At 42.6% G+C, this 16,592-nt stretch overlaps 1 protein-coding gene across 1 annotated transcript in view; it reads left to right on the plus strand.

Moving 5' to 3' along the window:
• The first annotated feature begins 13,142 nt into the window (after nt 1-13,142).
• Nucleotides 13,143-16,592, plus strand: part of LOC128230047 (uncharacterized) — a 4,532-nt gene continuing 1,082 nt past the window's right edge. Inside the window, exons 1-4 of the mRNA XM_052942034.1 lie at nt 13,143-13,229; nt 14,907-15,074; nt 15,789-16,034; nt 16,453-16,592. The exon at nt 16,453-16,592 is cut by the window's right edge and continues 1,082 nt beyond it. Of these exons, the coding sequence (XP_052797994.1) occupies nt 13,223-13,229; nt 14,907-15,074; nt 15,789-16,034; nt 16,453-16,592 (561 nt within the window). The 5' untranslated portion in view covers nt 13,143-13,222. The remainder of the gene's footprint in view (nt 13,230-14,906; nt 15,075-15,788; nt 16,035-16,452) is intronic.

Below are 16,592 nucleotides of genomic sequence, written 5' to 3' on the forward strand. Positions count from 1 at the left end.
TACTGAAATACACCTCTAATACGCTGAGGTTTGTCACCCGACCCCCAATTTGTAATACCGGATAACATTGCTCTTGCAGCCAAAGTTGCATTTTAAAGCACCGCGGACAGTCCCCTGAACAGGTTTCGCACAGCAATGACCCCGAATACTGAAATACACCTCTAATACGCTGAGGTTTGTCACCCGACCCCCAATTTGTAATACCGGATAACATTGCTCTTGCAGCCAAAGTTGCATTCTAATGCAATGCTGACAGTCCCCTGAACAGTTGACGCACAGCAATGACCCCGAATACTGAAATACACCCCTAATACGCTGAGGTATCTCACCCGACCCCCAATTTGTAATACCGGATAACATTGCTCTTGCAGCCAAAGTTGCATTCTAAAGCAACGCTGACAGTCCCCTGAACAGTTGACGCACAGCAATGACCCCGAATACTGAAATACACCCCTAATACGCGGAGGTTTGTCACCCGACCCCCAATTTGTAATACCGGATAACATTGCTCTTGCAGCCAAAGTTGCATTCTAAAGCAACGCTGACAGTCCCCTGAACAGTTTTCGCACAGCAATGACCCCGAATACTGAAATACACCCCTAATACGCTGAGGTTTGTCACCCGACCCCAAATTTGTAATACCGGATAACATTGCTCTTGCAGCCAAAGTTGCATTCTAAAGCAACGCTGACAGTCCCCTGAACAGTTTTCGCACAGCAATGACCCCGAATACTGAAACACACCTCTAATACGCTGAGGTTTGTCACCCGACCCCCAATTTGTAATACCGGATAACATTGCTCTTGCAGCCAAGGTTGCATTCTAAAGCAACGCGGACAGTCCCCTAAACAGTTTTCGCACAGCAATGACCCAAAATACTGAAATACACCTCTAATACGCTGAGGTTTGTCACCCGACCCCAAAATTGTAATACCGGATAGCATTGCTCTTGCAGCCCAAGTTGCATTCAAAAGCAACGCTGACAGTCCCCTGAACAGTTGACGCACAGCAATGACCCCGAATACTGAAATACACCACTTATACGCTGAGGTTTGTAACCCGACAACCAATTTGTAATACCGGATAACATTGCTCTTGCAGCCAAATTTGTATTCTAAAGCAACGCGGACAGTCCCCTGAACAGTTTTCGCACAGCAATGACCCCGAATACTGAAATACACCCCTAATACGCTGAGGTTTGTCACCCGACCCCCAATTTGTAATACCGGATTACATTGCTCTTGCAGCCAAAGTTGCATTCTAAAGCAACGCTGACAGTCCCCTGAACAGTTAACGCACAGCAATGACCCCGAATACTGAAATACACCCCTAATACGCTGAGGTTTGTCACCCGACCCCCAATTTGTAATACCGGATAACATTCCTCTTGCAGCCAAAGTTGCATTTTAAAGCACCGCGGACAGTCCCCTGAACAGTTGACGCACAGCAATGACCCCGAATACTGAAATACACCTCTAATACGCTGAGGTTTGTCACCCGACCCCCAATTTGTAATACCGGATAACATTGCTCTTGCAGCCAAAGTTGCATTCTAAAGCAACGCTGACAGTCCCCTGAACAGTTTTCGCACAGAAATGACCCCGAATACTGAAATACACCCCTTATAAGCTGAGGTTTGTCACCCGACCCCCAATTTGTAATACCGGATAACATTGCTCTTGCAGCCAAAGTTGCATTCTAATGCAACGCTGACAGTCCCCTGAACAGTTGACGCACAGCAATGACCCCGAATACTGAAACACACCTCTAATACGCTGAGGTTTGTCACCCGACCCCCAATTTGTAATACCGGATAACATTGCTCTTGCAGCCAAAGTTGCATTCTAATGCAACGCGGACAGTCCCCTGAACAGTTGACGCACAGCAATGACCCCGAATACTGAAACACACCTCTAATACGCTGAGGTTTGTCACCCGACAACCAATTTGTAATACCGGATAACATTGCTCTTGCAGCCAAAGTTGCATTCTAAAGCAACGCTGACAGTCCCCTGAACAGTTTACGCACAGCAATGACCCCGAATACTGAAACACACCTCTAATACGCTGAGGTTTGTCACCCGACCCCCAATTTGTAATACCGGATAACATTGCTCTTGCAGCCAAAGATGCATTCTAAAGCAACGCTGACAGTCCCCTGAACAGTTTTCGCACAGCAATGACCCCGAATACTGAAATGCACCTCTAATACGCTGAGGTTTGTCACCCGACCCCCAATTTGTAATACCGGATAACATTGCTCTTGCAGCCAGAGTTGCATTCTAATGCAACGCTGACAGTCCCCTGAACAGTTAACGCACAGCAATGACCTCGAATACTGAAACACACCCCTAATACGCTGAGGTTTGTCACCCGACCCCCAATTTGTAATACCGGATAACATTGCTCTTGCAGCCAAAGTTGCATTCAAAAGCAACGCTGACAGTCCCCTGAACAGTTTTCGCACAGCAATGACCTCGAATACTGAAACACACCCCTAATACGCTGAGGTTTGTCAACCGACCCCCAATTTGTAATACCGGATAACATTGCTCTTGCAGCCAAAGTTGCATTCAAAAGCAACGCTGACAGTCCCCTGAACAGTTTTCGCACAGCAATGACCCCGAATACTGAAATACACCCCTAATACGATGAGGTTTGTCACCCGACCCCAAATTTGTAATACCGGATAACATTGCTCTTGCAGCCAATTTGTATTCTAAAGCAACGCTGACAGTCCCCTGAACAGTTTTCGCACAGCAATGACCCCGAATACTGAAATACACCTCTAATACGCTGAGGTTTGTCTTCCGACCCCCAATTTGTAATACCGAATAACATTGGTCTTGCAGCCAAAGTTGCATTCTAAAGCAACGCTGACAGTCCCCTGAACAGTTAACGCAAAGCAATGACCCCAAATACTGAAATACACCTCTAATACGCTGAGGTTTGTCACCCGACCCCCAATTTGTAATACCGGATAACATTGCTCTTGCAGCCAAAGTTGCATTCTAAAGCACCGCGGACAGTCCCCTGAACAGGTTTCGCACAACAATGACCCCGAATACTGAAATACACCTCTAAGACGCTGAGGTTTGTCACCCGACCCCCAATTTGTTATACCGGATAACATTGCTCTTGCAGCCAAAGTTGCATTCTAAAGCAACGCTGACAGTCCCCTGAACAGTTGACGCACAGCAATGACCCCGAATACTGAAATACACCCCTAATACGCTGAGGTATCTCACCCGACCCCCAATTTGTAATACCGGATAACATTGCTCTTGCAGCCAAAGTTGCATTCTAAAGCAACGCTGACAGTCCCCTGAACAGTTGACGCACAGCAATGACCCCGAATACTGAAATACACCCCTAATACGCGGAGGTTTGTCACCCGACCCCCAATTTGTAATACCGGATAACATTGCTCTTGCAGCCAAAGATGCATTCTAAAGCAACGCTGACAGTCCCCTGAACAGTTTTCGCACAGCAATGACCCCGAATACTGAAATACACCTCTAATACGCTGAGGTTTGTCACCCGACCCCCAATTTGTAATACCGGATAACATTGCTCTTGCAGCCAAAGTTGCATTTTAAAGCACGGCGGACAGTCCCCTGAACAGGTTTCGCACAGCAATGACCCCGAATACTGAAATACACCTCTAATACGCTGAGGTTTGTCACCCGACCCCCAATTTGTAATACCGGATAACATTGCTCTTGCAGCCAAAGTTGCATACTAATGCAATGCTGACAGTCCCTTGAACAGTTGACGCACAGCAATGACTCCGAATACTGAAATACACCCCTAATACGCTGAGGTATCTCACCCGACCCCCAATTTGTAATACCGGATAACATTGCTCTTGCAGCCAAAGTTGCATTCTAAAGCAACGCTGTCAGTCCCCTGAACAGTTGATGCACAGCAATGACCCCGAATACTGAAATACACCTCTAATACGCGGAGGTTTGTCACCCGACCCCCAATTTGTAATACCGGATAACATTGCTCTTGCAGCCAAAGTTGCATTCTAAAGCAACGCTGACAGTCCCCTGAACAGTTTTCGCACAGCAATGACCCCGAATACTGAAATACACCTCTAATACGCTGAGGTTTGTCACCCGACCCCCAACTTGTAATACCGGATAACATTGCTCTTGCAGCCAAGGTTGCATTCTAAAGCAACGCGGACAGTCGCCTGAACAGTTTTCGCACAGCAATGACCCAAAATACTGAAATACACCTCTAATACGCTGAGGTTTGTCACCCGACCCCCAATTTCTAATACCGGATAGCATTGCTCTTGCAGCCAAAGTTGCATTCAAAAGCAACGCTGACAGTCCCCTGAACAGTTGACGCACAGCAATGACCCCGAATACTGAAATACACCCCTTATACGCTGAGGTTTGTCACCCGACAACCAATTTGTAATACCGGATAACATTGCTCTTGCAGCCAAATTTGTATTCTAAAGCAACGCTAACAGTCCCCTGAACAGTTTTCGCACAGCAATGACCCCGAATACTGAAATACACCCCTAATACGCTGAGGTTTGTCACCCGACCCCCAATTTGTAATAACGGATTACATTGCTCTTGCAGCCAAAGTTGCATTCTAAAGCAACGCGGACAGTCCCCTGAACAGTTGACGCACAGCAATGACCCCGAATACTGAAACACACCTCTAATACGCTGAGGTTTGTCACCCGACACCCAATTTGTAATACCAGATAACATTGCTCTTGCAGCCAAAGTTGCATTCTAAAGCAACGCTGACAGTCCCCTGAACAGTTTACGCACAGCAATGACCCCGAATACTGAAACACACCCCTTATAAGCTGAGGTTTGTCACCCGACCCCCAATTTGTAATACCGGATAACATTGCTCTTGCAGCCAAAGTTGCATTCTAATGCAACGCGGACAGTCCCCTGAACAGTTGACGCACAGCAATTACCCCGAATACTGAAACACACCTCTAATACGCTGAGGTTTGTCACCCGACACCCAATTTGTAATACCGGATAACATTGCTCTTGCAGCCAAAGTTGCATTCTAAAGCAACGCTGACAGTCCCCTGAACAGTTTACGCACAGCAATGACCCCGAATACTGAAACACACCTCTTATACGCTGAGGTTTGTCACCCGACCCCCAATTTGTAATACCGGATAACATTGCTCTTGCAGCCAAAGATGCATTCTAAAGCAACGCTGACAGTCCCCTGAACAGTTTTCGCACAGCAATGACCCCGAATACTGAAATGCACCTCTAATACGCTGAGGTTTGTCACCCGACCCCCAATTTGTAATACCGGATAACATTGCTCTTGCAGCCAGAGTTGCATTCTAATGCAACGCTGACAGTCCCCTGAACAGTTAACGCACAGCAATGACCCCGAATACTGAAACACACCCCTAATACGCTGAGGTTTGTCAACCGACCCCCAATTTGTAATACCGGATAACATTGCTCTTGCAGCCAAAGTTGCATTCAAAAGCAACGCTGACAGTCCCTTGAACAGTTTTCGCACAGCAATGACCCCGAATACTGAAATACACCCCTAATACGCTGAGGTTTGTCACCCGACCCCAAATTTGTAATACCGGATAACATTGCTCTTGCAGCCAAATTTGTATTCTAAAGCAACGCTGACAGTCCCCTGAACAGTTTTCGCACAGCAATGACCCCGAATACTGAAATACACCTCTAATACGCTGAGGTTTGTCACCCGACCCCCAATTTGTAATACCGAATAACATTGCTCTTGCAGCCAAAGTTGCATTCTAAAGCAACGCGGACAGTCCACTGAACAATTAACGCAAAGCAATGACCCCAAATACTGAAATACACCTCTAATACGCTGAGGTTTGTCACCCGACCCCCAATTTGTAATACCGGATAACATTGCTCTTGCAGCCAAAGTTGCATTTTAAAGCACCGCGGACAGTCCCCTGAACAGGTTTCGCACAGCAATGACCCCGAATACTGAAATACACCTCTAAGACGCTGAGGTTTGTCACCCGACCCCCAATTTGTAATACCGGATAACATTGCTCTTGCAGCCAAAGTTGCATTCTAAAGCAACGCTGACAGTCCCCTGAACAGTTTTCGCACAGCAATGACCCCGAATACTGAAATACACCCCTAATACGCTGAGGTTTGTCACCCGACCCCAAATTTGTAATACCGGATAACATTGCTCTTGCAGCCAAAGTTGCTTTCTAAAGCAACGCTGACAGTCCCCTGAACAGATGACGCACAGCAATGACCCCGAATACTGAAATACACCCCTAATACGCTGAGGTATCTCACCCGACCCCCAATTTGTAATACCGGATAACATTGCTCTTGCAGCCAAAGTTGCATTCTAAAGCAACGCTGACAGTCCCCTGAACAGTTGACGCACAGCAATGACCCCGAATACTGAAATACACCCCTAATACGCGGAGGTTTGTCACCCGACCCCCAATTTGTAATACCGGATAACATTGCTCTTGCAGCCAAAGTTGCATTCTAAAGCAACGCTGACAGTCCCCTGAACAGTTTTCGCACAGCAATGACCCCGAATACTGAAATACACCCCTAATACGCTGAGGTTTGTCACCCGACCCCAAATTTGTAATACCGGATAACATTGCTCTTGCAGCCAAAGTTGCATTCTAATGCAACGCGGACAGTCCCCTGAACAGTTTTCGCACAGCAATGACCCCGAATACTGAAATACACCTCTAATACGCTGAGGTTTGTCACCCGACCCCCAATTTGTAATACCGGATAACATTGCTCTTGCAGCCAAAGTTGCATTCTAAAGCAACGCGGACAGTCCCCTGAACAGTTTTCGCACAGCAATGACCCAAAATACTGAAATACACCTCTAATACGCTGAGGTTTGTCACCCGACCCCAAATTTGTAATACCGGATAGCATTGCTCTTGCAGCCAAAGTTGCATTCAAAAGCAACGCTGACAGTCCCCTGAACAGTTTTCGCACAGCAATGACCCCGAATACTTAAATACACTTCTAATACGCTGAGGTTTGTCACCTGACCCCCAATTTGTAATACCGGATAACATTGCTCTTGCAGCCAAAGTTGCATTCCAATGCAACGCTGACAGTCCCCTGAACAGTTGACGCACAGCAATGACCCCGAATACTGAAACACACCTCTAATACGCTGAGGTTTGTCACCCGACCCCCAATTTGTAATACCGGATAACATTGCTCTTGCAGTCAAAGTTGCATTCTAAAGCAACGCTGACAGTCCCCTGAACAGTTTTCGCACAGCAATGACCCCAAATACTGAAATACACCCCTAATACGATGAGGTTTGTCACCCGACCCCAAATTTGTAATACCGGATAATATTGCTCTTGCAGCCAAAGTTGCATTCTAAAGCAACGCGGACAGTCCCCTGAACAGTTGACGCAAAGCAATGACCCCAAATACTGAAATACACCCCTAATACGCTGAGTTTTGTCACCCGACCCCCAATTTGTATTACCGGATAATATTGCTCTTGCAGCCAAAGTTGCATTCTAAAGCAACGCGGACAGTCCCCTGAACAGTTTTCGCACAGCAATGACCTCGAATACTGAAATACACTCCTAATACGCTGAGGTTTGTCACCCGACCCCAAAATTGTAACACCGGATAACATTGCTCTTGCAGCCAAAGTTGCATTCTAAAGCAACGCTGACAGTCCCCTGAACAGTTTTCGCACAGCAATGACCCCGAATACAGAATTCCACCCCTAATACGCTGAGGTTTGTCACGCGACCACCAATTTGTAATACCGGATAACATTGCTCTTGCAGCCAAAGTTGCATTCTAAAGCAACGCTGACAGTCCCCTGAACAGTTTTCGCACAGCAATGACCCCGAATACTGAAATACACCTCTAATACGCTGAGGTTTGTCACCCGACCCCCAATTTGTAATACCGGATAACATTGCTCTTGCAGCCAAGGTTGCATTCTAAAGCAACGCGGACAGTCCCCTGAACAGTTTTCGCACAGCAATGACCCAAAATACTGAAATACACCTCTAATACGCTGAGGTTTGTCACCCGACCCCAAATTTGTAATACCGGATAGCATTGCTCTTGCAGCCAAAGTTGCATTCAAAAGCAACGCTGACAGTCCCCTGAACAGTTTACGTACAGCAATGACCCCGAATACTTAAATACACTTCTAATACGCTGAGGTTTGTCACCTGACCCCCAATTTGTAATACCGGATAACATTGCTCTTGCAGCCAAAGTTGCATTCCAATGCAACGCTGACAGTCCCCTGAACAGTTGACGCACAGCAATGACCCCGAATACTGAAACACACCTCTAATACGCTGAGGTTTGTCACCCGACCCCCAATTTGTAATACCGGATAACATTGCTCTTGCAGTCAAAGTTGCATTCTAAAGCAACGCTGACAGTCCCCTGAACAGTTTTCGCACAGCAATGACCCCAAATACTGAAATACACCCCTAATACGATGAGGTTTGTCACCCGACCCCAAATTTGTAATACCGGATAATATTGCTCTTGCAGCCAAAGTTGCATTCTAAAGCAACGCGGACAGTCCCCTGAACAGTTGACGCAAAGCAATGACCCCAAATACTGAAATACACCCCTAATACGCTGAGTTTTGTCACCCGACCCCCAATTTGTATTACCGGATAATATTGCTCTTGCAGCCAAAGTTGCATTCTAAAGCAACGCGGACAGTCCCCTGAACAGTTTTCGCACAGCAATGACCTCGAATACTGAAATACACTCCTAATACGCTGAGGTTTGTCACCCGACCCCAAAATTGTAACACCGGATAACATTGCTCTTGCAGCCAAAGTTGCATTCTAAAGCAACGCTGACAGTCCCCTGAACAGTTTTCGCACAGCAATGACCCCGAATACAGAATTCCACCCCTAATACGCTTAGGTTTGTCACCCGACCCCCAATTTGTAATACAGGATAACATTCCTCTTGCAGCCAAAGTTGCATTCTAAAGCAACGCTGACAGTCCCCTGAACAGTTTTCGCACAGCAATGATCCCGAATACTGAAGCACACCTCTAATACGCTGAGGTTTGTCACCCGACCCCCAATTTGTAATACCGGATAACATTGCTCTTGCAGCCAAAGTTGCATTCTAAAGCAACGCGGACAGTCCCTTGAACAGTTTTCGCACAGCAATGACCCCGAATACTGAAATACACCCCTAATACCCTGAGGTTTGTCACCCGACCCCCAATTTGTAATACCGGATAACATTCCTCTTGCAGCCAAAGTTGCATTTTAAAGCAACGCGGACAGTCCCCTGAACAGTTTTCGCACAGCAATGACCTCGAATACTGAAATACACTCCTAATACGCTGAGGTTTGTCACCCGACCCCAAAATTGTAACACCGGATAACATTGCTCTTGCAGCCAAAGTTGCATTCTAAAGCAACGCTGACAGTCCCCTGAACAGTTTTCGCACAGCAATGACCCCGAATACAGAATTCCACCCCTAATACGCTGAGGTTTGTCACCCGACCCCCAATTTGTAATACCGGATAACATTGCTCTTGTAGCCAAGGTTGCATTCTAAAGCAACGCGGACAGTCCCCTGAACAGTTTTCGCACAGCAATGACCCAAAATACTGAAATACACCTCTAATACGCTGAGGTTTGTCACCCGACCCCAAATTTGTAATACCGGATAGCATTGCTCTTGCAGCCAAAGTTGCATTCAAAAGCAACGCTGACAGTCCCCTGAACAGTTTTCGCACAGCAATGACCCCGAATACTTAAATACACTTCTAATACGCTGAGGTTTGTCACCTGACCCCCAATTTGTAATACCGGATAACATTGCTCTTGCAGCCAAAGTTGCATTCCAATACAACGCTGACAGTCCCCTGAACAGTTGACGCACAGCAATGACCCCGAATACTGAAACACACCTCTAATACGCTGAGGTTTGTCACCCGACCCCCAATTTGTAATACCGGATAACATTGCTCTTGCAGTCAAAGTTGCATTCTAAAGCAACGCTGACAGTCCCCTGAACAGTTTTCGCACAGCAATGACCCCAAATACTGAAATACACCCCTAATACGATGAGGTTTGTCACCCGACCCCAAATTTGTAATACCGGATAATATTGCTCTTGCAGCCAAAGTTGCATTCTAAAGCAACGCGGACAGTCCCCTGAACAGTTGACGCAAAGCAATGACCCCAAATACTGAAATACACCCCTAATACGCTGAGGTTTGTCACCCGACCCCCAATTTGTATTACCGGATAATATTGCTCTTGCAGCCAAAGTTGCATTCTAAAGCAACGCGGACAGTCCCCTGAACAGTTTTCGCACAGCAATGACCTCGAATACTGAAATACACTCCTAATACGCTGAGGTTTGTCACCCGACCCCAAAATTGTAACACCGGATAACATTGCTCTTGCAGCCAAAGTTGCATTCTAAAGCAACGCTGACAGTCCCCTGAACAGTTTTCGCACAGCAATGACCCCGAATACAGAATTCCACCCCTAATACGCTGAGGTTTGTCACCCGACCCCCAATTTGTAATACAGGATAACATTCCTCTTGCAGCCAAAGTTGCATTCTAAAGCAATGCTGACAGTCCCCCGAACAGTTTTCGCACAGCAATGACCCCGAATACTGAAGCACACCTCTAATACGCTGAGGTTTGTCACCCGACCCCCAATTTGTAATACCGGATAACATTGCTCTTGCAGCCAAAGTTGCATTCTAAAGCAACGCGGACAGTCCCCTGAACAGTTTTCGCACAGCAATGACCCCGAATACTGAAATACACCCCTAATACCCTGAGGTTTGTCACCCGACCCCCAATTTGTAATACCGGATAACATTCCTCTTGCAGCCAAAGTTGCATTTTAAAGCAACGCGGACAGTCCCCTGAACAGTTGACGCAAAGCAATGACCCCGAATACTGAAATACACCCCTAATACGCTGAGTTTTGTCACCCGACCCCCAATTTGTATTACCGGATAATATTGCTCTTGCAGCCAAATTTGCATTCTAAAGCAACGCGGACAGTCCCCTGAACAGTTTACGCACAGCAATGACCCCGAATACTGAAATACACCCCTAATACGCTGAGGTCTGTCACCCGACCCCAAAATTGTAATACCGGATAACATTGGTCTTGCAGCCAAAGTTGCATTCTAAAGCAACGCTGACAGTCCCCTGAACAGTTTTCGCAAAGCAATGACCCCGAATACTGAATTACCCCCTTATATGCTGATGATGGTTACCCGATCCCCAGTTGTGTTATTCCGGATAACATTGCTCATGCAGCCAGAGTTGCATTCTAAAGTAACGCGGATAGTCATTTTATCAGTTTACGCATAGCAATGACCCCCGAATGCTAAATAATATAACCCCTATACGCTGAGGATGGTCATCCGATCCCACTTTTTTATTCTTGATTAAACTGCTAATTCAGCCAGAGTTGCATACTTAAGCCTCACGGACAGTCCCCTGAACAATTTAAGCGCAACAATGACACCGAATACTGAATCAGAACCCTAATACGCTGAGGATGGTCACCCGATCCCCCAGTTTTGTTTATTCCGGATTACATTGCTCATGTAGCCAGAGTTGCATTCTTAAGAAACGCCGACAGTCCCCTGAACAATTTTCTCACAACAATGACACCGAATACTGAATTCCACCCATAATACCCTGAGGATGGTCACCAGAGCCCCATTTTTTAAATTCCGGAATACATTGCTCATGCAGCCAGAGTTGCTATCTCAAGCAACACGGACAGTCCCACTCCCCCGCACCATCCTCATTTCTCATACACTACACCTAATTCCGTTTACAAGCTTTAGTGTTGTTTTTTTCTGGATCTTGGTACACTAGTGAAATGTGTTCTTTGTACTCGTTTAAGTATAGTGACTTGCATATTGTGATTGGTTTTTATGATATACTTTAAATCAATTCACCGTTAAACCGAGGTTATCGGAACCTGGGCAGATTCAATTTTGGTTTAACGATATCTGTTACTCAATTACAGTTTTTGCTTTAGACTAAGGTTTCTTTGGAATCTTGACAAAAGGTCTTGATCAACACATTCTATCAGAATATACGCTTTTAAAATGTGTAAAATAACATATATGATTTTATATAATTGTTAATTGTATATGCTAAAAATAATGAAGTGAGATTGAGTTTTATATTTGACTTGAATGTTTTTAGATATTTGGTCCTATTGTTTCTTTATCGTGTATTTTGGAAGTGTATGCAATAAAATATGACTGATTTAAATTAACCATCGGTCTGCAGTATTTGAATAAACATGTATACGGGCGTATGTGAGTTTGGATTGTGGTCAACTTGTCAGAGCATTCAGTTTCCCCTTGAAAAACAAAATCGCACTCTCACGCAACATCGCACCAATTAGAATGACCTAACATATGTTTATATAACTATCTTCATAAGCGTTGAAAATAAGTAATAGTTAGATGTCATGAAGTGAAATCTTAATGATAAAGATATTACTTTAGGCAATCTTACTGACTTAGAATACAACCTCAACGCCAAATCGGATGCAGAGAGTGTGTATCAGATTAGGGACAGTAGGCGGAATCTTAAACACACTGCGACAGTTGAAATTCTTAATGATTGCCTATCTAAAATTTTGTTGGCTTAAAATGTAGGTTGTATTCTAAATATAGTATAAACTAATGCAGTGATAATTCATTACAACGCGCATTGTACATATGTTTACACTGTAAGCAGGTTTATGTATTTTATCATCTTATTATCTCGCAATAAAACACTTAATGTCAGTGATAAATTTCACCTAGATTTCGTTACCTTTTTATGAGCACGATAATCGGTTTAACTCATAGCTGGCCATATCTGTCAATGATTTTCACAACTTACTTTGAATACATGTACAAATGTGGAACAAATCAGTTTCAGCTAAACAATGCTTCTTAAGTTTCGCTTAGTTTTTTTATAAATGCCATATTTGTCATACAAAAATGAACAAATATGTGTTACAATTCATGTACATGTATATGATCGATACTTGAGATCAATGAAGGAATCAATGATTGGTCTACCTCAGCTTATATCTTTTAAACTTCCTTGTCTTTAAGTGGTTAATCTTGTATCGGTTTGATTTTTGAGTGCGTTATTTATGACTTTTTGAATTTGGAGTATTACATTTATGATGTTACGCTTCTAATGGCAGGTAGGCTTTTTATTTTTATTTCTTAATTTTAACTTATTCTGTTATAAATTGTTGACTCTCAGTATACCCTCGAGCATTGTTTCTTTTATATTTAACTACCATTTTAATGAAATAAAGTGTTAATTTATTTAATTGCTCTTTATCTATAGTTAAATATTTTTATCACATACTATTTCTACATGTGTGCATATCTGATTGAAAACCAAAAAAAATGTTCTATTCTTAAGCTTACATATTCAAAATTGTATACTCTTTAAATATCATTTCTGTCAATGAAATTGTTCAATCAAAAATGTTTAATTCATGCTTATGGTGAATTTTGTATATTGTTCGAGTTATCTCTATTAAAGAATTCAATTTCTTTCATTTCGATTCAAAAAGCAATACAATAATAACATCTGGCAAGCTATAAATATTTTCAAACAGCGTATGCCTGTTAAAATCTGAAATACGATCGTTGTGGGGTGGTATTCAAACAATGTATTTGATACTCGTTAGAATAAGTACGTTTAAAGTATAACACGCTCGTTTCAAAATAGTTTAAACCCAATTGAAAGTGAACTAAATGTATATATCGAATTCTTTTGGTGCTTGTTTAAAAGGAATATTGAACCCACATGCTCTTGTGTAAATGTATCAGGATACTCGATAGCGTAAATACAACGAAGCATTTTGAAATCAAGGACCGCAAAAGTTTTAACTAGCACGTAATGAGATTCTCAAATCATTCGGTACACCTAGGCATTTTTTCCATCGAAAACAACAGGCAGTTTACACTGTCAGATTTCTTTTAACATTTAACTACGTTGCATGTAGATCGCCTAGTTATTTCAATTTAGCAATAGGTCTTTAGTACTTAACTCTTGGGAATCTTAATTATTTATGCAAGAATACAATTCACTGGCAATCATTTTAAACTTAGAAAAAAACAAAATGCAAGTTAGAACAGTACTACACTTAATTAATACTATTATTTAAAAGTTTAAGGACTACTTTTACTGTTGTAACGGCATTTACCCGAGGTTGTTTTCCATGGAATATGTCCGAGGTGTTCCGAATGGAATTTTGATAAACCAAAGAAAAATAAATGGACTAGCTTAGTAGCCAAACATTTGCCGAGGGCCCGGTTTAAAGGCATAAGGTCAATGCCCATCAGACACTATTTTCGTATGCAGACTTTACATAGTTGTGAATGCCAAATATTGGACAAAATGAATAAAAGTGCTGAGGTTTTTATAGTTCGAAATGCTTAAGCATAGCACTGAAACTAGAGAAGATATAGGCCAAACGCAACCGGGTATTTCTATGGATGTCGTCAAACAAAATGAAATTATTCACAGCTGTATGTAACAATGTCTGACGAGCATTAATTTTTTACAGTGTATAGAACTTTGCCATAAAATACCTCATCAATAATTCTTTGCAGTATACACGATGTGTCTGTGTAAGTGCTTGTCCTTAAAAATCCAGCTAACATAATAATCTGAAAGGTTTAAAGTTTAACTTTTCTATGATATGTCATGCGTGTTGAGGTCAAAAAGCAAACAAAAAACTAAAGACAAATATTTGATAAAGTTATTTTGTCAAAAGTGATATGTTTTAGTTAAAATCAATTACGATACTATATTTTATTTTTTATTGAAAAAAATCTTCTTTTAAAAAACAAACTTTCCCCAGCCCAAAGTAACCGGAAGGGCCGATTCATTGTGGTACAATGGAAAAGCAGTAAACCGATCGACATACCTCAGATCGCTACATTTGTCAAGGGAAAGTCAAAAGCAAGCCCTGAGATACGACATGGAGAAGTTAAGGATTCGGCACTGTTGATTTTCGACAAAGAAAAGGGTTAGTATGCTATTTTATGCACAGGTCTTGATCAGAAGTATTAGGAGTTCCATAAAGGGACTTTTACATGTTTTGTAAAACGCATTTTTTTTACCGAAAAACATATTACGAAATAAAGTGTTGTAAATCAGTATCAGTCTTAAAAATAGGATACTGACGGCAGGAACCGTTCAACAAATGATGACATATGATATACTTTTGTCTTTCAAATCGACCATTTTGAAAAACGTTTGCTACGCGATTCAACAAAAGGTTGTATCGTGATTGGTTGATTGATATAATCACGTGAGGCAACCAATGTATTCAATAAAGGTTTAAATATCCATCAACCTACTATTAGTCCGAGTGAATATGGTACCTATTTTCTTCTTTTTTTTCTCGCCACTACCGGCGTTGGTTGTGTCTCTTCTACAGCCAGTATTTTATACTTAAATTGTATACTTTTCAGCAATTTCGGTATCAAAGAGTAAATAATTGTAATATAAGTGTGTTCGATGCAAAACCGTAAAATCTCAAATCTTTTTGGTCTCAAAACATGAGCGAGTCCCATTAACTGCAAATACCGGGGTTCCCGGCTCGATGCATTCTGTTTTTGAAACCTTTTTTGGTATCGTTTGTTATTAACAAATTAACTTCACGACTGATTCATTTAAATAATGCAACCCAAAAGCCTAAGGCCAAGTATAATCCTTAATTGTATGCGCTTCATTATAGATACTGAATTCCTGAAAGAGCAATGGAGGGACAGCGACTTCTGGAGGATAACTTCACTATTTGCCGTGGTGGAATCCAACTCTTTACGGGTAACCAACTTGCCACAATGCGAGCGCAGAGAAGCCCACATCTTCTTCAACAACCCTTCCATGCTTGGCGGACTCAGTTTTGCCGACTTAGACGTCGATGTAAACCTCTTCCAGCCGCATGCAGGCTCTTGTGTTGTGCATCTTACTACTGTGGAAGGTAGTAACATTTGTTGGATTAAACAATATATATTCATATGGCAATAATACATAGCTTCTATCTTCGACGGAAAGACGTATTCCTGATTAAATTTGATCAACAATGTCATTAATGAACACTAAAATAGTAATGGCCCAAGTACAGACCCTTGCGTTTTACCAGCTTGAAGCTTTACGAGTGTCAGGTCTGATAACTGAATAAAACCTCATTTTTGTCGATGACATATGTTGATTATGATTTTAATATGAATAGTTCATATATATTGACGTGAATGTAGCCGTGCTTTAAGTTCATTAATTGAATGCTTACATCAACGGCAGTTATTTCATTTTTTGTAACTTCCGATATTATGTAAATATGTTTTATTTGCTAATTAATTTTGAAACATTCTAAGCTAACTCTATTTCACATAATACAGATGTCAAAAAGGCCTGTGAGAAACAAAAGAAGTTTAAAAAATTCAAAAGTCATCATCAGCTGAAAATCGAACCATTCTATGGGGATATTCATGGTCTACAGACAGAAATAGAAGTTGAACCATTGATAATCGACAATCTG

The sequence above is a fragment of the Mya arenaria genome, chromosome 4 (assembly GCF_026914265.1).
Source record: "Mya arenaria isolate MELC-2E11 chromosome 4, ASM2691426v1".
In the NCBI taxonomy this organism is placed as follows: Eukaryota; Metazoa; Mollusca; class Bivalvia; order Myida; family Myidae; genus Mya; species Mya arenaria.